Here is a 20,835-nt window from a genome sequence, read left to right as displayed (position 1 = left end):
CCCTCTCTCTCCCACCCCCTCTTCCTCTCTCCCCTTCTCTTCCTCTTTGTCTCTGCCTCTCTCTCCTTCTCCCTCCCTCCCTCTTTCTCCCTCCCCCTCCCTCCTGCTCCCCCCCCCTCTCTTCTGCCCTCTCTCCGCTCTTCCTCTTCTCTCTCTCCCTCTCCCTCTCCCCTCTTCCTCCCCCTCCCTCCGTCTCCCTCTTTCTCTCTCCAGCATCTGCGAGGTGAACGAGGAGATTTTTTCGTGGGCTGCATCTTCACGGCCGAGCTTAGCACCCCGTTCGTATCCCTGGGGAAGACCCTGATGCAGGTGAGCATTTCGGACCCGGGACCTCCAAATCTTTTTATTATTAATTATTAATTATTATTAATTATCTTTAGATGCCGACCCACCTCACCTTGCAAAGCGACTCTGGGCGGCTTACCAATTAAAACGCTACCTCCTGCTAGTCCTTGACTTTCGGCCCCAAATTTCCTTGGCTCAGCAAGGGAGCTCTTAAGTGAGCTTTGCCCCGTGCTACGACTCTCTCTCTTTTTTTTTTTTTTGCTATGGTTGTTAAGCGAATCGCTGAGGTTGTTAAGTGAATCGTGCAGCCGTTAAGGGAACCTGGATTCCCCCCCGCATTGGCTGTCCTGGTTGGAAAGCTGGCAGGGAACATTACAGAGGGTGGTCACTCGACAACTCCTAGCCGTCTGCTTAACCGCCGTGGCAAAAAAAAAATGGTCATAAAATGAGGCACAACTCACTTAAAAACTTCCTCGCTTAGCAGTGGAAAATTTGAGCTCAGTTATGGTCACAAGTCGAGGACTACCTATGGTAGAATGTCTGAAGCCCCCCAACAGGTAGTCCTTGACTTACAACAGTTCATTTAGCGACCTTTCGCACTTACAACAGCATTGAAAAAAGTGACTTGTGACTGTTTTTCACAGTTACGACCATCGCAGCGTCCCTAGAGTTGAATGAAATTCAGACGCAACTGACTCCTATTGATTCCCTCCCTCTCCCCCTCTCTTCCCCCCTCCCTCCCTCTCCCTCCCTCTCCCCCTTTCTCTTCCTCTCCCCCCCTCTCCCCCATTCTGTCCTCCTCCCATCCCCTCCCTCTCTCCTTCCTTCCCCTCCTTCTTCCTCCCTCCCTTTATCTTTCTTTCTCCCCCTTCCTCTTTCTCCCCTTCCTCTTTCTTCCCCTCCCTCTCCCTCCCTCTCTTCTCTTCCCTTCCTCTGTCCCTCTCTCCCCCCACTCTGTCCCTCTCCCCTCCCTCCCTCTCCTTCCCTCCTCCTCTCTTCCTCTCCCCCTTCTCTTCCTCTTTTTCTGTTTCTCCCCCTCTCTCCTTCTCTCTCTCCCTCTTCCTCCCTTCCCGTTGCAGTGTCCCAAGGTCGTGCGATCCCTTTTTCCAACTTTCTGACCGGCAAAATCCACGGGGAAGCCAGTTTCGCTTAACAACCGCATTGATTCACTTAACAACAGTGGCAAGATCCAACAAAATTGGCTAAAATGTACCCAGATTTATCCCTTATATGTTGGAAATGCGCTAAGGAAAATGGACCATATTATCGCGTACAGGGGACTTGTAGGAAAGGCCAAAATTTTGGGCATAAAATCCAGAGCTGGTTAGAAGAGACGTGTGAAACTAAAGTAGAACATAAACCGGAATTTTGCTTATTGGGAATCAATTTAGAGAGATATAACAAAGATCTAATATATCTAATCATACATGTAATTACAGCTGCAAGATTAGTTTATGCCCAAAAATGGAAATGTAAGGAAATTCCAGACAAAATAGAGATAATTAGAAAAATATGGACATGCGCAGAACTGGACAAATTGATGCAAGAATTAAAAAATAAAGACGAATCTGAACACTATAAAATATGGGAAAAGTTTTACTACTGGTTGGAAAAAAGGAAGGATCGGGATGATTAAAAATGACTGGTGTTCACCTATATATTATATATTATGTATATAGTATGTAAATATGTGTTATTCTTCATATGAATTAGCGATGTAAGACAACTAGGTGTGTCAGGATGATTACACCACAAACATTGTTTTCAAATGCTTTTTTTTTCTTTTTTGTTCAATAAAAATTTAAAAAAAAACCAGTGGCAAGAAAGGTTGTAAAATGGAACAAAATTCACTTAGCGCCTGCTCGCTGAGCAACAGAAATTTTCGGCTCCACTGGGGTCGTAAGTTGAGGACTACCTGTACTAAGACTGAAAAGGGAGGAACACAAATCGTACAGAAACGGAACAGGTACTTCTTACCTGATGCAGAAATTAAAAGAACAACTGCTAGAATTTTTCCCAGCTTTGATCTTCTTATTTGTGCGCCATCTCCTGCCTCTCCTTTAACTCTCTCAATATTTTCTTTTTTTTTTTGCGGGGGGGTTTTTACAGCTGAAAATGCAAGATTCCCTCCTGCATAAGATCAACGGGATCCTCATCTTGGTTACGTTCTTCCTCTGCCGGATCCTCCTTTTCCCATACATGTACTGGGCTTACGGGCAACAGATGAATATTCCTATTTACAAGGTGCCCTTTCACATCCCTCTGCATTGCAATGTGGCCAACGCCTTCCTGATTGCGCCCCAGATGTACTGGTTCGCTCTCATCTGTCGCAAAGCGATGCGGCTCTATAGTAATTCGCCAGCTCCGGATCGAACACGATAGCAGAAAAAAAAAACCCACCTCAACATCTCCTTTGGAAACAACCTGCCTCGTTTTACCAGATTGGGGGATTTGTGGGGAGGCGCCATTTCAGAACCGGCTGCCGTTCTTCCCAGCCAAGATGGAAAACCGTGAATCACCTCCGGAGAGGTGCCTTCGTGGTTGCCAAAACAATCACTAGTCTTGAGGTTGTATGCTTCTCAAGCCTCCCTGTATCCATGCCCAGTGATGGCAGCGGTGTTCCAGATGTGACTAGGTGTTGAAAGTGAAACCTGAGACTTGGGGCTACCCAGCCCCGGAGGCCGTGAGAATTCAGCAAATCCGTCCTTTTGCCCTGAGATCTTCAGTTGGCGGTTTTGGGCAAAGAACGGTTAAAGAGCACCATGCAGACTGATCTACATGTCTTTCGTTGATCGTCCCTCATCAGAATGTGCCCTGATCTTTTCACTTCCTCACCTTAAAAAATTGCCTGCCACCCTTTCCACCTTCAGGGGTGTCAAACTGGCAGCCTGCGGGCTGGATGCGTCATGCACAGGTCACGTCCACCCCAGCTCTGCGAAGGGAAAAAATGTCGTGAAACGTCACATGACGGCAACATGACGCGGCGAGTTTGACATCCGTGTCCTAAACTTTCTTCCATATGTTCTCCGTTGTACCAGTTTACTGCTGGTGAAATATGGATAGTCTTATTTGGACATCTTGATGACCACCTTGACTTCACCGAAAGTGCTGAGGGATTGCTCCTGGAAAGTTTCAGCATCCCGTTTGTTTTTTCTTAAAAGTACATCTTAACATTCTTGTGTTTCTTGTTTGTAAGGATAACCATGCCCAGCAAAATAATGGACGCTGGAGAGACATGGAATCCTCTTTTCCCCAAATTGTGGGAAGATTCTTGGTTCAAATAGACAATACTGCAGAATGTTGCGTTTTTAACATTTTTTTTTGTAACCTTCCAAGTTTTCTTTCGATGCACAATATGGAAAACTTGGCTGACGTCAAAGTCATTTCGGAACAGGTACCATCTTTTGAGGCGGGTAACCGGATCGTGATTCAAGAAGACGAGCTGAAGAAGATAAGATTTAAGAAGATGTTTGGTGCTCCGTGTGTGTGACACATGTAAAAATCAATGAAACTTCAACAGTGGCATTTCCGCTGCCATCTTGATTTTTTTCTGACTTTGCAGATATTCAAGCAGAGAAAGGAAGGAAAATTGAGGCAGTGATTTGATGAATCAGAACTTACTGAGGATGGACCGAACCGGCTGTTCTGATCTGAAAGGATTCTCGTAAGATTCTGTTCTGACCCGGCTTCCAAACACAACAAACCCTCTGTAGTTAAATTGATGATTCCTTTTTGCCTAGGCAAAACGTTACTCTCTCACACACAACAGGTTATCAGTGGCTGACACACCTCTTCATCTCCGCCCCCTGCCTTTGATCCCCAGAGCTAAGGTGGGGCTTCGCTAGCAGCAGTGGCTCTTCCGTCCCGAGGTCCGGCCCATAGATTTCCACTGCTCTCCTCTCCTCTGTCTTCTGAGCATCCACATGTCAAGACCCAGCTGTTCTTCTTCCTCATCAGCCACCTCCAGACCTGCTGCTGACTCCATTTGAGGGCTGACAGATGGCCCAGGCTCCGCCTCCATCCCTCCATCCCTCCCTCCCCTCCCCCTCTCTCTGACAGCTCCATCCCCCCCTCGGAGCTCTCAGTTTGCCTCGATGCTGGTCCTGACTCCCATGCCACCTCCTCCTTTGATTCGGCTGCTGGAGGGACAGGCGGCCGACAAGCCACAACAGATCCTTTCTTGCCTCGCAGTTCTAATTCTGGTCTGTTGGATTGTTGGATTGGCAAATCAGGATCACGCAGGAGAGGCCAATTTCCTTGCACCGCCAACAGGCCGGGTTTCTTGTCGGTAGCCAAATTCAGTGGCAGCTACCTCCACAATGGGGCCCAAGCCAGGCCCGACAGGAAAGATCCATAGGAAAGGATTTTTCATCTGTCTCTGAGGCTGCCACATTTTTGTACAGAGTGAGGTCTAGCACAATGCGACATGGCCCAACTCGCCGCGTCCAGCTTGCCACGGCCAACTTATCCCAGCCAATTCACTCAGGACAGCGGTTACACTAATAGCAAAGAAATGGTGGAATGGAATGATTAAAGGAAGGATGTTAAAGGAGGGACACAATGAAATAAGAATGAGAGCAATTAAAACAGCGTTGAGGAAACCGTGGCGTTGAGTTATCCCGTCGAGTTATCCTGCAGCGAATTGGCTGTGGCAAGTTGTTCCGTGGCGAGTTAGCTGTGGTGAATTGGCCATGACAAATTGTCCCATGTTATATAGCAGGGGTGTCAAACTCAAGGCCCACGGACTGGATGTAGCCGGTGATGGGGTTGGATCCGGCCCGCAGGGCCATCCTGGTCTACCCAATGCGAAGAGGAAAGATCAGGCCAGCGTAGCTTCAGCCCAGTCTACACAATACGAAGAGTAATGCCAGCAGTTTGTGGAATGGCGTCAGGCTGGCCCCGTCCACCCAGTTGGCCATGTATTCTGCCCTCGGCTTCCCCCAAAAGCATTAAGCAGACTCTTTGCCCCTGCAAAACCCCTTTTATTAAACGAAGGTGAATTTCTTGGCAGTCCCTTTCAGCCAACGGCTTGGCAAACAGTCTTTCAAGAATGTAATTAGGAACACACACACCTTATCTAACTGGGAGAGCTGCCAAGTAAATATTTCCAAACGAAGTGCTGACAAGGAAGGGCTCGGCACAGAGTCTCTGAGACGCACAGACAGATCTTCACACTGCTGCAATGAACAAATTGTTTCCTGCAAAAGCCCCCTCCCCTTTTGCTTCTATTTATTCCCTGTGGGGGTGGGGGGCATTCACTGTCCACCTGTGCCTTTACTCCTGAGTCGACCCTTGTTCCTTAGCTGTTCCCTTCTTCTGGCGGCTCTGTGCATGTGCACACTTGGAACAGGCTTCAGCTGTTCTTCTGCCTCACTAATCTCCAACTCCGAAGGCAGCTGATAACTGTCAGACGGCCACAGCCCCATCTCTGCCTCCAATGCAGAGCCCTCGTCAGAGCCTTCCTCAGCCTCCATGACTGGCCCAGGTTCCTGCCCAACCTCCTCACTGTCCGACTCTGCTGCCAGCTCTGCTAGCCTCCGGTAGGCCACAACTTCATACCTGCCCGGTTGGCCATACCCACCCAGTTGGCCACACCCCCTTCCCCCCTTGAAGTCAACCACAACCCTGATTCCGCCCACTATGAAATGAGTTTGACACCCTGGCTATATGGAGTCCTTATTTCCATTCATCTTTGGAAAGATAGAGCATTGTTCCCTCAAGGCTGTGTTTTTGGGGCAGAGAACAGAAATCTTTTCCAAACTTTGGCGGTGGAAACAAATTGATAGGACGTGAGAAGGAGGAGGAGGAGGAGGAGGCCAAAACATTACTCTGGATATTAACAATTTGTTTAGTAACATTTCAACGGCACTGAAAAAAGTGACTTACAACCTTTTGTCACATGGCATCATCCCCGTGGTCGCATGATCAAAATCCACACGCTTGGCAACTGACTCATATTTACGACGGTCGCAGTGTCCCAGGGTCACGTGAATCCCCTTTTGCGACCTCCGGACAATGGGGATGCCAGATTCGCTTAACAACCGTATGAGTCACTTAACAATGGCAGTGATTCACCGAACAACCATGCCAAGAAAGTTCGTCCAATGAGGAAAAAAAACCCTCACTTAACAACTATCTCACTTAGCAGTGGGAATTTTGGGCTTAATTGGGGTTGCAAGACGAAGACTTGCCTGTATACAGTTGCATCTACGCTGCTAGAAATGTTTGAAATAGCCCTGTTTTGAGTCAGGGGAGGGGGGCCGGATTTGAATATTTACAGTAGGGTCAGAATGGCTATCTCGGGCCTAAAATGCTACATTTTGAGCTTGAAATGTATCAGATCGGAAAAATTTTGTCCATAGCTTGCCTGTATCATAGAGGCAACCATCTTTAAACCATGTTTCTCAATGTCGGCCATTTTAAGATGTGTGGACTTCAAGTTGAAGTCCACCTATCTTAAAATGGCCGACATTGAGAAACACGGTAAGACTAAGAAAAAACTTCATGCAGGTTTTCTTCTTCTCTTTCTTAAACTTACTTTGCTCATCCGGGGAACAAGGTAGTGCTGGAACCAGGTTAAATGTGTTGGTTGGCAATCCTGGTTTGAATGACTAAAGCCTTGTTCCTCTGCAGGAACATTTATCCCCCAGGGTAAAAGCACTTGGTATTATATCACCATACAATTTTTGTTATAACCTCCAACATATCAGTGTAAAAATACACATCACACACAGGTACATGATGGAAAACAGATGCATGTAAACACTACCCTGGTTTTGCTCCTATCCTTGTTAAATTTTTGAACATGAAATGAGGTGCGAACTGCCAGCTTGGCCACAGGCACTTCTCTTCCTCCCTCCCTTTCTCTTCGTTCCACCATTCCTTCTCTTCCTTCTTTCCTCTCCCCTTCCTTCTTTCCTTCATCCCCTCTTCACCTTTCTTCTCTTCCTTCCTTTCCCCCGTCTTCCTTCTCTCATTTTCCTCTCTGCCTCTCCTGCTCCTTCCTTTTTCCTTATCTATTCTCCCCTCCCTTCTTCCTTCTCCCCTTCTCCTTCCCTCCCTTTTTTCTCCTTCCTTCCCCTCCCCTTCTTTCCTCCCTCCCTTTCCTTCTCTTTTTTCTTTCCTTGTTTAGCAGTGGAAATTTTGAGTTTAGTTGTGGTCGTAAGTCAAGAACTCCTCCTCTTCTGCTCCCCTGTCCTCCCTCCCCTTTCTTCTTCCCTTCCCTTCCCTCCGTTCCTTCCCTCATTTTCAGCATCTCCATTTTCTTCCTCCCTCCTTCAATTTTCTCCCTTCCCCTTCTTTCCTCCCTGTCCCTCCTTCCCCCTTTCCACCCCTTCCCTTATCTATTTACTTCCTTCCCTCTTTCCCTTTTTCTCAGTATCTCCTTCATTTTCTTCCCTCTGTTCCTCGTTCAATTTCCACCCTTCCCCTTCTCATCTATTTATTTGTCCTCCCTCTCTCCTTTCCTCCCTGTCCCTCCTTCCCCCTTTCCTTCCCTATCTATTTACTTCCTTTCCTTTCTTCTCCTCTTCCTTCCTCCCTTCTCCTCCCCTTCCTCCCTTCGTCCTCCTCTCTTTCTCTTCCTTCCTTCTCCTCTTCTCCTTTGGAGACCATCTGCTGGGCTTCCTTTCTTGGCCAGTTTATTGGATAACAGGATAACAAACTGCTGGAGGAGGCAAGCCAGGGTTTTATTCCGATAGGGTCCAACTTCTGTTGTTCTTAAAATTGCTCTTTTTGTGCTAACACCCACATGGCGAGTACTCCTGTGCTTCTGCCGTATTTATTTCTCCCTTCCTATTATAGGCATACAATTTGTTGTTGTTGTTGAACACAAGCTCGACCTGTTTAGGCTGGCAATGGATCGAGAGACCACCCCCACATTTAAGAGTGCTGTTTAACTATTTTAAAGTTGGTGAGAACAAATTAAAGGGGGGAAAACACTAAAAGCTAGTAACTTAGAAGAATTAACTTCTAATGCCATTATTAACAGTTCGTTCACATTCCTGAATAATAGTCAGAAAAACTGGGGCAAGTAAAGAACGTGGGGGCCCTGGTGTTCTCTTCGAGTTTGGTTGGGGTTCTTTTTTGCAGACGTTTCATTACCGAACTAAGTACTGTCATCAGGGCCAGAAGGAAGGATCCATTTTTGACCCTTTCAAAAGATAAAGAAAACGGGACCAATTGATTTCAAAAAACCACGGCTCAGTTCGGATGTCTGAAATCATCGCCAAGGCACGCAATCAGTTTGCGTTTATATTACGTTGGCCAGATGTCAGGTTGCAAACAAAAATGTGAGTTTTTTTTTTTTAAAAAAAATAAGGATACAGCCCTGAAAAACAGATGAGTAATTAAGGCACCAGGCTAGAAAGCAAGAAATTGTGAGTTCAAATTCTGCCTTAGCTATGAAAGCTGCCTGGGTGATTTGGGGCCAATCACAAGGAAACGGTGAGTTCTAGTCCTGCCTTTGGCATGAAAACAACCAGCTGGGTGACTTTAAGATAGTTCTGTCTTAGACCAACCTACCTCACAGGGTTGTTGTGGGGAAAAGAGGAGGAAGAACAAAATTATGGATGTTCACCAAGTTGAGTTCTGCCTTAGTTATGAAAGCCAGTTAGGTGACTTTGGACCAATCGTCAGGGGATGGTGAGTTCTAGTCCCACCTTAGGCATGAAAACTGGGTGGCTTTCAGCCAATCACCAGGAGATGGTGAGTTCTAGTCCTGCCTTAGGTATGAAAATGGGTGACTTTCAGCCAATCACTAGATGGTGAGTTCTAGTCCCGCCTTAGGCATGAATACTGGGTGACGTTTGGCCAACCACCAGGAGATGGTGAGTTCTAGTCGCACCTTAATCATGAAAACCAGCTGTGTAACTGGGCCAGTCCCTGTTTAAACCCAACCCATCTCGCAGGGTTGTTGTGGGGAAAGTAGGAGGGAGGTGCGTTTGATATGTTTACACCCTGAGTTATTTGTAAAAATAATAAAGGCAGAATACAAATAAATAATAAATAACGTATGGATTGCCTGGATTTCCAATTGCACTGGATTGTTGCAGCCCTGCACACAACTTGAGCCCTTGATTTTTGGCAACTAATTAAAAAAACAACGATTTCAATGAAGAAATGGTGTTGGGTTTTTTTTTGCAGACTTCATTTTTTTATTTCTCTGCTAACAGATAGTTCTCTGAAAGTCCAGAAATATTAAGTAATGCAGACTTGGGTCGATGGCCATTGGGTAAATCTTTCAAAGAGGAAAAAGACAAAAATAATAAAAGGAGAAATTTCCTGACAGAACAATTAATCTGTGGACCAATTTGTCTCCAGAAGTTGTGAATGCTCCAACATTGGAAGTTTTTAAGAAGATGTTGGATAACCCTTTGTCTGAAGTGGTGTAGGGTTTCCTGCCTAAGCAGGGGGTTGGACTAGAAGACCTCCAAGGTCCCTTCCAACTCTGTTATTCTATTCTATAATAGAAAGCTTTGTTTTCAAAATATTTCAGAGGGAAATCTTTTCTAGAAAGTTTGAACTCCGTTTCAGTTGTTGAAAAACAGACCACCTTTCTAGAAACTGGAATGCTTATTATGGAGGGAAAGCTTTCCAGAATTCAATCACAGTACTCTTTCAAACTCGGCAAATTTAACTCCCAGAATTCCCCGGCCAGCATCTGACCCCAGTTTTGTCCCTAATCAAGAAATATAAATATTGTATGTGAACTGAAATAGAATTACAGGGCACCGGGTTCACCAAGGTAAGCCATTTCAAGCCGGAATGATTTAAGATGGGTGGACTTAGTTGTAGGCTGAGGGATTTTAGAAATCCAACCTTCTTAAAGCATGCTGGTTGGGGGATTCTGGGAGTGGAAGTCCTCCCATCTTAAAATATGCTGGCTGGGGGATTCTGGGAGTGGAAGTCCTCCCCTCTTAAAGCACCCTGGCTGGGGGATTCTGGGAGTGGAAGTCCTCCCCTCTTAAAGCAGGCTGGCTGGGGGATTCTGGGAGTGGAAGTCCTCCCCTCTTAAAGCACCCTGGCTGCGGGATTCTGGGAGTGGAAGTCCTCCCCTCTTAAAGCACCCTGGCTGCGGGATTCTGGGAGTGGAAGTCCATCCATAATCAAGCATGCTGGCTGGGGATTCTGGGAGTGGAAGTCCTCTCCTCTTAAAGCACCCTGGCTGGGGATTCTGGGAGTGGAAGTCCATCCATAATCAAGCATGCTGGCTGGGGGATTCTGGGAGTGGAAGTCCTCCCCTCTTAAAGCACCCTGGCTGCGGGATTCTGGGAGTGGAAGTCCATCCATAATCAAGCATGCTGGCTGGGGGATTCTGGGAGTGGAAGTCCTCTCCTCTTAAAGCACCCTGGCTGGGGGATTCTGGGAGTGGAAGTCCACCCCTCTTAAAGCACCCTGGCTGGAGGATTCTGGGAGTGGAAGTCCATCCATAATCAACCATGCTGGCTGGGGGATTCTGGGAGTTGAAGCCCAACCCCCTTCAAGGAAGTGTTCGTTATCACCTGACCCTCTTCCCTTGTCCCCTCATTGGCAACTCACACTGACCAAGAAGGACCAAGATCGAGGCCACTAATGGTGGACTTCGTCTGACCCACAAAGCCCGCAAACCTCTTCCAGCTCAGACCTCAGTGGGATGGAGGGCTGGTCCAACATGGCGCAGCATCCGACTCCGTCCCAATCAAAAGCAGGCAAGGATGACAGGATTGGACAAATTAGATGGCGGCAGCTTGATATCCCAACTGTAGCCTAGGCCAGTGTTTTCTCACACTTGGCAAGTTGAAGACTTCAACTCCCAGAATTCCCCAGCCACCAAAAACAGAAATATGGCCGGGTTGCTGTCTGCCCAGTTGGAATTTCAACTTGAAGCCAGCAAAGCAAAGGATTCTGGGAGTTGAAGTCCACATGCCTTCAGGTTGCCGAGACTGGTCTAGACTCTTTCCTGGCATTTCTTCCTACAACACGAGGACCTGCACGTTGGCACACACACCCTGATGGCAGATAGTCCTCTAATTATGACCATAACCAAACCCCGAATTGCAGTCGTTAGTCACACTTACTGTAAAGGAAGTGACCACATAACCAAGCCCCCCATTATTTTTTGCAGTGGTCGTTAAGTGAGCACCCCGGTCGTTAAAAGAGAATGCTGTGCTTGTTAAAGGGGCCCATTGTTTGCAATGGGTCGATTTTTCAAGAAACCACACGTTTCCAGTAAAATAAAGTTGTAAATTGGAACCACGGGACAATGCCAACGGTTATAAATACAGTCTGGTTACAAGAGTCTCCCAAATGAGTTCGTGTGGAATTGGGGAGGAGTTGGGGTTGGCAGTTGGAAATTCAAAATCGGCTCAGAAGTAGCCTTAGGCAGGTCCATCGGAACCAAAAAAGCTAATGCAATCCTAAATTGTACTAACAGAGGGATACAATCAAGATCAAGTGAGGTACTAATACCACTCTATGAAGCCTTAGAAAGTCCACACCTAGAGTACTGCACCCAGTTTTGGTCACCACACTATAAAAAAGATGTTGAGACTCTAGAAAAAGTGCAGAGAAGAGCAACCAGGATGATTAGGGCACTGGAGGCTAAAACATATGAAGACCGATTGCAGGAACTGGACTTGGCTAGTCTAGGGAAGAGAAGGACCAGGGGAGACAGGATAGCATCTTCCAATATTTGAAGGGCTGCCACAGGGAGGAGGTAGGGGTCAAGCTATTTTCTAAAGCACCTGAAGGCCAGACAAGGAATAATGGATGGAAATTGAACAAGGAGAGATTCAACCTGGAAATAAGGAGAAATTTTCTGACAGTGAGGACAATCAACCCATGGAACAGCTTTGCCGTTGGAAGTTGTGGGAGCACCATCACTTGAGACTTTCAAGAAGAGATTGGACTGCCATTTGTCAGAAACTGTGTAGGGTCTCCTGCTTGGGCGGGGGGCTGGACTAGATGACCTACAAGGACCCTTCCAACTCTGATTACCTGTTAAATTTGTTAAAACTTAAAAGGGATCTCTTAGCGACCGGTTGTAAGTCAAGGATAACCTGTGCACTGTTTAGGGCAGGGGTGTCAAACGAGGGGTGAGGGCTGCTGGGGGTTCACAGGGGTTCAGGAGAGCCCCTAGCTAAGATTGTGCAGTTCAGAGGACCCCCAAATCGCACTATTGGCTGGCCTCACCCTCCCCTTCCCTCCCCGGAGTCCCCACATGGCCCGTTTTTGGATGCAGGAAAGTGCACGGCGCATGCAGAGGCTCCGGAAGGGAGAAAAACAGACCTCCTAGAAATTCAGGAAGGCCGGAAACGGGCCTGTTTTCCGGCTTCCGGAAGCCCAAAACAGGCTGTTTTTGCCCTCCTGGAGGCTCAAGGAAAGCCTCCGGATCAGCAGTGGGATCCTTCCTGTCCCACTACCGGTTTGATGATCCTGTGTGTGTGCATGCGCCCCCTAACACAAGCCCCTCTTAACGCACACATGTGCAGCGCCAATCAGCTGAGAGGATAAAGAAGAGAAAAGCGTGAGAGCAGGCAAAAAGGCCGATTCTGCGCTTTTCTCTTCTTTCTCCTCCCTCAGCCGATCGTCGGAGGCTTTTTGTTTTACTACCAGATCGGCTGAACCAGTCCGAACCGGTAGCATACCACCACTGCTCCGGAGCCCAGGGAGGGCAAGAAGCCCCCCCCACAGTGCAGGAGGCAGACTAGGCCACGCCCACCATGGCCACACCCATCCAGCAGAGAACCCTTTGCTAAAAATTTGGAAGCCCCCTCGCGTCAAAATCAAGGCCCGAGAGCTGGATCCAGCCTACGGAGCGCTTAAAACTGGCCTGCAGGGCCAGACTGGAAATATCAAAGAACTGCCCCACAGTGACTCTGCAAGCCAAAACGGGTGGTGGGGAGGGCCTGCAGAAGCTTGTTTTCGGCTTTCTCAGCCTTCAGTAGCACTCTGCTCGCCAAAAAACGGACCGTGTGAGGCCCCTGCGCAGCCTGATTTTAGCCGGCAGAGTTCTGCTGGAGGCCGGGAAGGCTGAAAACAGGCTGCGTGGGGGCCTCTGTGCAGCCTGTTTTTGCCCAGGAGGCCAAAAATGAGGAACGAGGAGCCACACACAGGCCCCCTCAGGTGCCCCATTTTGGCTGGCCAAGTGCTGCAGGAAGGCCGTCCAGGCCGAAAACAGGGCACGGGGGCCTCAGCAAATAACTTTCGGGAAGAAAGAGATCATAAAGGTTTATTATAGATCTTGCAAATTTCCCGTTGAGATTTTTCTCTCCTCTGCTGAACGCCGTTTTTGGCTTCTCTCGAACCCCAACCCAGGACCCCGCCATCGGTGCACCTCCTAAAATCTGAATTTGGCTCCTCAGAGCTTATGGAGCTTGTGGAGCAGCATGGTGCGCAGCTCCTTGTTGGTGACGTTCTCCACGATGGATTCCAGGAAGTGGATCTCGTTCGCCTTGCGCAGGGCGCTCCCCAGCGATTCATCGAGGTCATACAGCATCTCATACTGCGAGAGGATCTCCAAGGAGAGCAGCAGGAGAGGTTCCCCCGTCCCTTGGTCGGGCAACATGGCGGCCACATGAAGCACGTGGCAGAACATCTGGATGTAAACGAAGGACAGCTCCCGGACGACGTTCTTCTCTTCTGCGGAGTGCCACTGGCCACGGGCGATGGTCTTCACCGAGCCCAGAAGATCGGATATGCTAAGGCAGTAAAGCCTTCCGATGTGTTTCCACGCCTCCACTGGCATCCATGTCACGCCACTGGAACCACAAAGGAACTGGAAGGTCCGCAGGAGAAGGACGGACAACTGGAGATGATAGGCAAAAGGCCGGAAATTCAACAACGGTAAATATTGGACGTACTCAAGCGAGTAAGGTACGTAGAGGATCTCTCGTTCCAGGAGACTTTTGATCACATGGACAAGTCTTTTCCACTCACTTTGGCTACACCAGGGAAGGACCTGGACCAGGGCCACCAAGAACCCTTTGCTGAAGAGGTTGACTTCTTCAGGGTTATCCACGTTAATCATGAGTAGAACGAGCATCTGCTCCCGCAGGGCGGTTGAGACGCAACACGTTTCTAACCAGGCCAGCAACCCACTGCCTGGCCCATAATTTGGGAGCGGACGAGTCGTCCATTCCTCCTCTGGAAGCTTACAGACCTCAAAGAGAGTCGCTGGGACCTCGTTCTTGAAATGTTCTCCGAAGACGTTCTTCATACGGAGGCCAATGGTCCAGTCCAAGACGTTGATCTTCTTGTGCAACCAGGCTACCGACTGGGTCCACAGCTGGGGAGACAAGGAGTCCTTCTGGACCAGAAGAATATCGCAAAGCTGGGCTAAGTTGGTGACCACTAAATCTTTGGTCTCCAGGGAACACCTCTCTTGGTCTTGCGGTTGGTGCCAATATTGGCAGAAGCCATCCAAGAGTTTGCAGAGAGAAAAGGCGAGTGGGAACGGGTGGCAGGTATGAATCCAGCTCTGTTCCGAGGGGACTTTCAAAGCCTTGTCGAGGATTTGCAAGCAGAGCTCAATTCGGGGCGAATCCGACTTCAGAAATGGAAAGATCAAGCTTTGGATGACCTCTGGAGGAGACAGGAGGGGACTTGTTCCACTCGGTTGCATGAGATGAACTAGAAATTCTAAAAATTGCTCCTTCTCTTTGGGAGAAGAGAGGCGGTCCCAAACCGTCTCTTTCAAACATTCTAGGAGAAAGTTGACGGATACGTCGGGCTGACCCCGCGGTTCTTGGAAGTTCAGAGCTGGGAATGAACAGAGGATCTCAGCCAAGTATTGATGAGTTCCCAAGTTGGCGATAGCTAAATTACTCATCTTCTTGATGGTACCTTCTGGGTTGAGGACCACCAAGCGGGACACTGCAAGGATGGCTTTCTTAAAACTTTCCCCAGAGGCGCTCTTGATGATCTGGTTGAAGGCCACGTTGAGTTCCTCCTGGAATCTTTCGGAGAATGCTACCATCAGCTTGGAAAGGCCTAGCCTGCCCCAAGTCGCCAAAACACCAGCAATGACTTTGTTCTTATCTGGTAAGGAAAGTTCGGTGTAACACCCGAGGATGATCTTGACCAGCTGGGTTTGTTCTTCTTGGTTTCTGGATGACTCCTCAGAGGATTCTAGAGAGGCGACGGTCTCCAGCAGCTTCAAGATCAGTTCTGGATCCTGGAAAAGTTCTTTATTCTTAACGAGGCAGGCAACCCATTCCTTGCTCAAGGCCCAGTTTTTCTCCTTCGCAAACACAGAGCACACTTCTTTGTGTCTGTCCATTTTCTTGTCAATGATCACCATGGCTACTGAAGCCAGCAGATCGCCCCCGGCGCTCTTCCCCCAAGTCTCAGGGTTGATCTTCTTCAGGAGGTCCGCGATGACTTTGCCCAAATCCAACATCACTCGGGCTTGTTCGAGGTCCTCTAGGCTGCAATCGCCCGACCTCTTCCGCAAAGAGGCCAAGCAATCGAGGAGCCGGTAGCTTTCGTAGCAGACCTGCTTAGGGTCATTCAAGAAAACCTGGAGCTCTGAAGACCACTCCTTCAACAAGGAGAGGAGGAAGCTTAAGTTGCTGAGCACCAATTGCTTGGACAACTTGACCATGTCCAGCAAACTCATGCTCCTCTCGGCTTCCTTCACCTTGACATCCAAATCCTTGTTGCTGTATCGGTTTTCGCCGTCACAGCTCCAGAGGGTCACCACTGAGGAGATCTTCTCCAAGTAAGCCTGAGGAGACAACGCCTTCGCTTCGCACTCGGTGGCCACCAAGGCCGACAAGACATCCACTAAGTTAGCAAGGGCGTAACACTTCACCCTGGTCGGTCCAAGGTTGTCTTTGATCGTTTTGAGCCCTTCAGTCAAGATCGGGAGGACGAGAGGGACGGCGGAGTTCTCCGGCAGGGACGAAGGGCCGCTCTTGAACCTCTTGGGGGGTTGGTCCAGTTCTTCCGACTCCAAAACATGCTGGTGGGTCACGTTTTGGAACAATAGTACCAAGCGATCCTCCTCGCCACCTTTGTGCTTCATAATCTCCCACCAAACGTCCAAGAAGAACACTACGTCTGCCGGAGACGTCTCCTTGGCGACGTACTCCACGAAGGTCTGCAGCTCTTTTTGGCAAAGGGGATTGGGCAACGCCAGAAGCAACTGGGCAAAAAGCCGGGGCGCGTTGACCGCCTTGAACAGCTCGAAAAGGACGGTGCGGTTGATCTCGGGGATGGCGTTGCTGACCGAGAAGAAAGCATCGTTCTTCCAGCGTTGGTCGGATGGCACACCCGACAGGAGGATTTTTGACCAGAGGACAACAGCGGCCTTTTTCTTCCAGAGGTTAGGCTGGGGTGGATAAGAGGAATAGGAGGTGCAGATCTCCTGCAGAGCTTCCAGGATGGGTTTGCCCACCACCGACCAGTCGGATTTGGTCAGTTCGGATAACGGCTTCGGGTGGCACAGCCTGGACGCCAGCAGGAACCCGCCGTGCAAGACGGTCACTTCGCCGCAGATGGACACCGGCCCTGTTGCAAATGAATGAACGATACGGTGAAGAGCAAGCGCGGTGGTCAACTCAAGGTTTTCTACAGGTAGTCCTCAACTTACGGCAAGGGAGCCCAAAAGGGATGCCTCTTATGTGTCTCGGAGTCGGTTAGCTGTCCGAATTCTGGCAGTTACCCCGATTAAATCATGAGTCTCAAGCCATGGAATGCGCTTTCGATTTCCAAGCTGCCACACTGCTCTTTCAAACCCCTCTTCCCCCCTCCCTTTCTGCTGGCAATTCTTAAGACGGCCATAGAAATGTTTTATGAGTAGACAGTTGCTAGGTGAGAGATGCGTTAAGTGAGCTTTGCCCCGTTTTACGACCTTTCTCGCCACAGTTAAGAGAATCGCTGCAGTTCTTCAGTTCGTCACACGAGGTTCTTCAGTGAATCTGTGGAGCTTCTCAGCCCTCCAGGTCAAGGTTGTCCCCAAAGTGTTTTTTTTTCCCCAAGAACTGGACTTTCTTGGTTTTTCTTTGAAGACGTTTCACTTCTCATCCAAGAAGCTTCTTCAGCTATGACTGGATGGTGGAGGATGTATGGATTTATACTCCTTGCAGACAGCTGGTCATTTGCATCCTTTTAGAGGGTGGTTGAGGCCACTTGGAGGTTTGTCTGTGTTCTCAGGGTCACCTGAGTGGTATAAATGGGTGTGAAGCCTTCTGTGTTGTAGAAGGCTCCACATCCATTTGTGCTATTCAGGTGACCCTGAGGATAGAGATAAACCTCCAAGCGGCCTCAGCGACCCTCTAAAAGGACGCAAATGACCAGCTGCCTGCAAGGAGTATAAATCCTTTCATTCCCCACCATCCAGTCAGAGCTGAAGAAGCTTCTTGGATGAGAAGAGAAACGTCTTCAAGAGAAAAAAAAAAACAGAAAGTTGCCCCTTGAAAAAAAAACCCCACCTTTGGGTTAAATGAATCTGGCTTCCCTGTTGACTTTCCTTGTCAGAAGGACGTAAAAGGAGATCACGTGACTCCGGGACGCCGCAACCGTCATAAATGCGAGTCAATTGTCAAGCATCTGAAGGTAAATCACCTGACCGCGGGGATCTGCAACAGTTGTCAACTCATAAAACATTCCTAGGCCTGTTTTAGTTAGTCGGAAGGAAATCTGGAAGAGCCGTGCAGCAGTTTGAAAGCGAAAGCACATTCCAACTCTTATCTTAACAAAGATTGTAACTAAGCTACCGAATCTTCTGCCCCGGGGAAAATCTCTTAATTGGAGAATGTGATTGATGACACCCAGCCTGTGAACCATGCTCAATCTGGTCTATGAGACACCCGTGGGGAGAGAAACGGGGTCACAGGAGACTGTAAATTACACATGCCAGAGTTGGCTTCAAACAGGTCAGTGCCAGTATGTCGCCTCTTAATAAATCCTTTGAAGTTTTTTGAAGTTTGGCTCGAGGATCATGATTTAATTAGGGCAATTGCTGGAATCCTGACAACGGTTTTCAAGTGTAAAAAACGATCATAAGTTCACTTTTTTCGGTGCCGTTTTGTAACTTCAGTCACTAAATGAACTGTTGTAGGTCAAGGAGTACCTGCCTTCTAATGGCCTGGAGAACTCAGGAATTGTAAATGGTACAGGTAGCCCTCGATGTAATACAACCACAAACGGACCCCAAATGTATCTTGCTTAAGGGAGAAATTCATTAAGTGAGTTTTACCCCATGTTACGCCCTTTCTTGCCATTGTTGTTAAGTAAATCACTACAGTGTTAAGGGAGTCCCATGGTCGGTAAGTGAATCTGGCTTATCCGTGGACTTACCTGGTCAGACGGTCGCAAAAGGGGATCCTATAACTCTGGGACACTGCAACCATCATAAATACCAGTCAGTTTCCCCAGTGCCTGAATTTTGATTATGGGAACATGGGAATGCTGCAACGGTCATAAGTGTGAAAAACGGCCACAAGTCACCTTTTTTTTTTTTCAGTGCAGCCACTAAATGAACTGTTGAAAGTCGAGGACTACCTGCATTCGAGAAAGTGGGAGGCAGGGATTTCTACTCCTGCCATAGGCACAAAAGTTTCTTCAATCCTGGCCTGTTGGATGAGGCACAAAGGCGATCTCGCTGCCTTAATTCGTACCCTGCAGGCGGCAAACCACAATAACTGGGTTTCTTCCCCCATGCTCTGTCAAACTAACTGGATGGCGGTTAAACATGCTGTGTGGAACACAGCTATGTTGGCAGGCCTCTACCTGAGACAAACCTGTGTGGATCCCACCCAAGTGATCATGGTAACAGACAAACCTAGAAACTGGGCTAAAGGAATTCAAGGGGCAAACGTAGGGTGCCACTGTCCATTCAGCCCTTACGCTGGAAGGAACCAAGCTCAGTGGTAAAATAAGGTAAGGGGGGGAGGAGGAGGAGGAGGAGGAAGAGAAGAAGAAGAAGAAGAAGAAGAGGAAGGAGGAGGAGGAGGAGGAGGAAGAAGAAGAAGAAGAAGAAGAGGAGGAGGAGGAGGAGGAGGAGGAAGAAGAAGAGGAGGAGGAAGAGGAGGAGGAGGAGGAGGAAGAGGAGGAGGAGGAGGAAGACCACCACCAACAACAACAACTGTGAGGTCCTTGGGTGCTCTCTGAGCTGGGTTGTTTTCTTTTGGACATTTCATGACCCAGTTAGGTAACATCATCAGTGCTAGAAGGAGTGGGGTTTGTGGAGAGGAGGAGGAGGAAGGCTCTGTCCCTAACTCCAGCCCGGTCCTACTTTGCAGGTCTGTTGGGAGGAGGAACATGGTGGACAGTGCCACGTGCTCCTGAGAAGGGGAAGGAAAGAGGGGAAAGGAAGGAAGGAGAAATGGAGGCAGGGGAAATGGTAGAAATGAAAGGCAAAGAGAGATAAAGAGGACAGAAGGTGAAATGGGGGTGGATGGACAGAGGGAAGGATGATAGAAAGATTATAGAGGGGTGGAAGGAAGGAAGGGAAGGAAGGAAGGAGAAGGAAGGAGGGAGAAAGGATGGATAGAGAGGAAACAGAGAGGGGGATAAACAGTAAAGAAGGAAGAGAGGAAAGAAGGAAAAAATGATGGATAGAAAGGGAAGGGAGAGGGGAGAGATAAAGAGGAAAGAAAGGAGGATTAGGGGAATGGAGAAAAGAGAGAGAAAGGAAAGAAAAGTTAGGAGAATGGAGAAAAAGGGATGGAGGAAGGAAGGTTAGCAGAATGAAGAGGGAGGGAGGAAGGATTGGAGGAAGAAGGGAGGAAGCAAGGAGGGAAGAAGAAAGCTATGATGACTGGAAAGGGAAGGAAGAGGGAGGGAGAGGAAGAAAAGAGAGAAAAGACTAAGGATGGATGGAGAAGGGAAGGAAGGAAGAAGGGAGGGGAGAGAAACAGGAAGGAAGAACAGAGGAAGGATGGATAGAGAAGGGAAGGAAGGAAAGAAGGGAGGGAGGAGAGAAGAAAAGTGAGAACAGAGGAAGGATGACTAGAGAAGAAAAGGGCGGGAAGAAGGAGGGAAGAGAAAGGAAGAAAGGAAAGGAAAGGCGAAGGGAAGGAAGGAAAGAAGGGAGGGAGAAAAAAAGGAGAAAAGAAAGGTAAGAACAGAGGAAGGATGGCTAGAGAAGGAAAGGGCGGGAAGAAGGAGGGAAGAGAAAGAGAAAGGAAGAAAGGAAAGGAAAGGAAAGGCGAAGGAAGGAAGGAGAGATCAGATGAATGATGAACAGATGAAGGAAGAAAGGAAAAAGGAAGGAAAGAAGGAAGGAAGGCGTCTTCCTCGGCCGACCCACCCACCTACGTCCATGGCTGCCGCCGGGTCGCCTCCCCACGCGGCTCCTGCCGGCCGAGCCAGGGCGCCGGCATGGTCGAGATCCGGGCTGCGCGGCCGCCGTTTGCCGCCCGCGGGCTCCGCCAAGCCAGCCGCCGGGCCCAGCGCCTCGGAGGCGGCCTGGACCCCGGCGGAGACCGGCCGGGCCATTGTGCGCTCAGGCAGACGGCACACAAGGCGCGCCGGGGGCGGGGGGGGGAACCTGAGCCGCCGCCCCGGCCGCGCTTCCCGCTCCGCCCCGGCCGCCTTCCCGGCTCCTCCTCCGGCCCCGGCTCA

The 20,835-nt window shown here is 49.0% G+C and overlaps 2 protein-coding genes across 4 annotated transcripts in view; one reads left to right on the top strand and one right to left on the bottom strand.

The window, feature by feature from the left end:
* The window catches only part of TLCD3A (TLC domain containing 3A), a 43,509-nt gene extending 34,925 nt beyond the window's left edge, over positions 1–8,584 (top strand). For 2 of the 3 annotated variants that reach the window (XM_087925026.1, XM_087925038.1), the window contains 2 exons: positions 214–309; positions 2,395–8,584. In XM_087925026.1, the coding sequence (XP_087781152.1) occupies positions 214–309; positions 2,395–2,667 (369 nt within the window). In that variant the 3' untranslated portion in view covers positions 2,668–8,584. The remainder of the gene's footprint in view (positions 1–213; positions 310–2,394) is intronic. The other variant, XM_087925030.1, reaches the window with a different exon arrangement.
* A 4,894-nt stretch (positions 8,585–13,478) lies between these two features.
* On the bottom strand, positions 13,479–20,824 carry GEMIN4 (gem nuclear organelle associated protein 4). Its single transcript, XM_087924891.1, has 2 exons — positions 20,526–20,824; positions 13,479–16,776 (listed from the first exon to the last, which is right to left on the bottom strand). Exons 1-2 carry the CDS (start codon positions 20,707–20,709, stop codon positions 13,625–13,627), a joined length of 3,336 nt encoding a protein of 1,111 aa, XP_087781017.1. The 5' UTR covers positions 20,710–20,824; the 3' UTR covers positions 13,479–13,624.
* Between the last annotated feature and the right edge of the window lie 11 nt (positions 20,825–20,835).

The sequence above is a fragment of the Pseudonaja textilis genome, chromosome 1 (genome assembly GCF_049901715.1).
Source record: "Pseudonaja textilis isolate UNSWEBS1 chromosome 1, rPseTex1.2, whole genome shotgun sequence".
Lineage (NCBI taxonomy): Eukaryota > Metazoa > Chordata > Lepidosauria > Squamata > Elapidae > Pseudonaja > Pseudonaja textilis.
This window is presented reverse-complemented; position numbering and strand designations above follow the sequence as displayed.

Coding starts and splice junctions, on each gene's coding strand:
- GEMIN4 (XM_087924891.1), bottom strand. CDS start 20,709: ATGGCCCGGCCGGTCTCCGCCGGGGTCCAGGCCGCCTCCGAGGCGCTG. Junction 16,777..20,525: donor GGCGGCAGCCATGGACGTAG/GTGGGTGGGTCG, acceptor CATTTGCAACAG/GGCCGGTGTCCATCTGCGGC.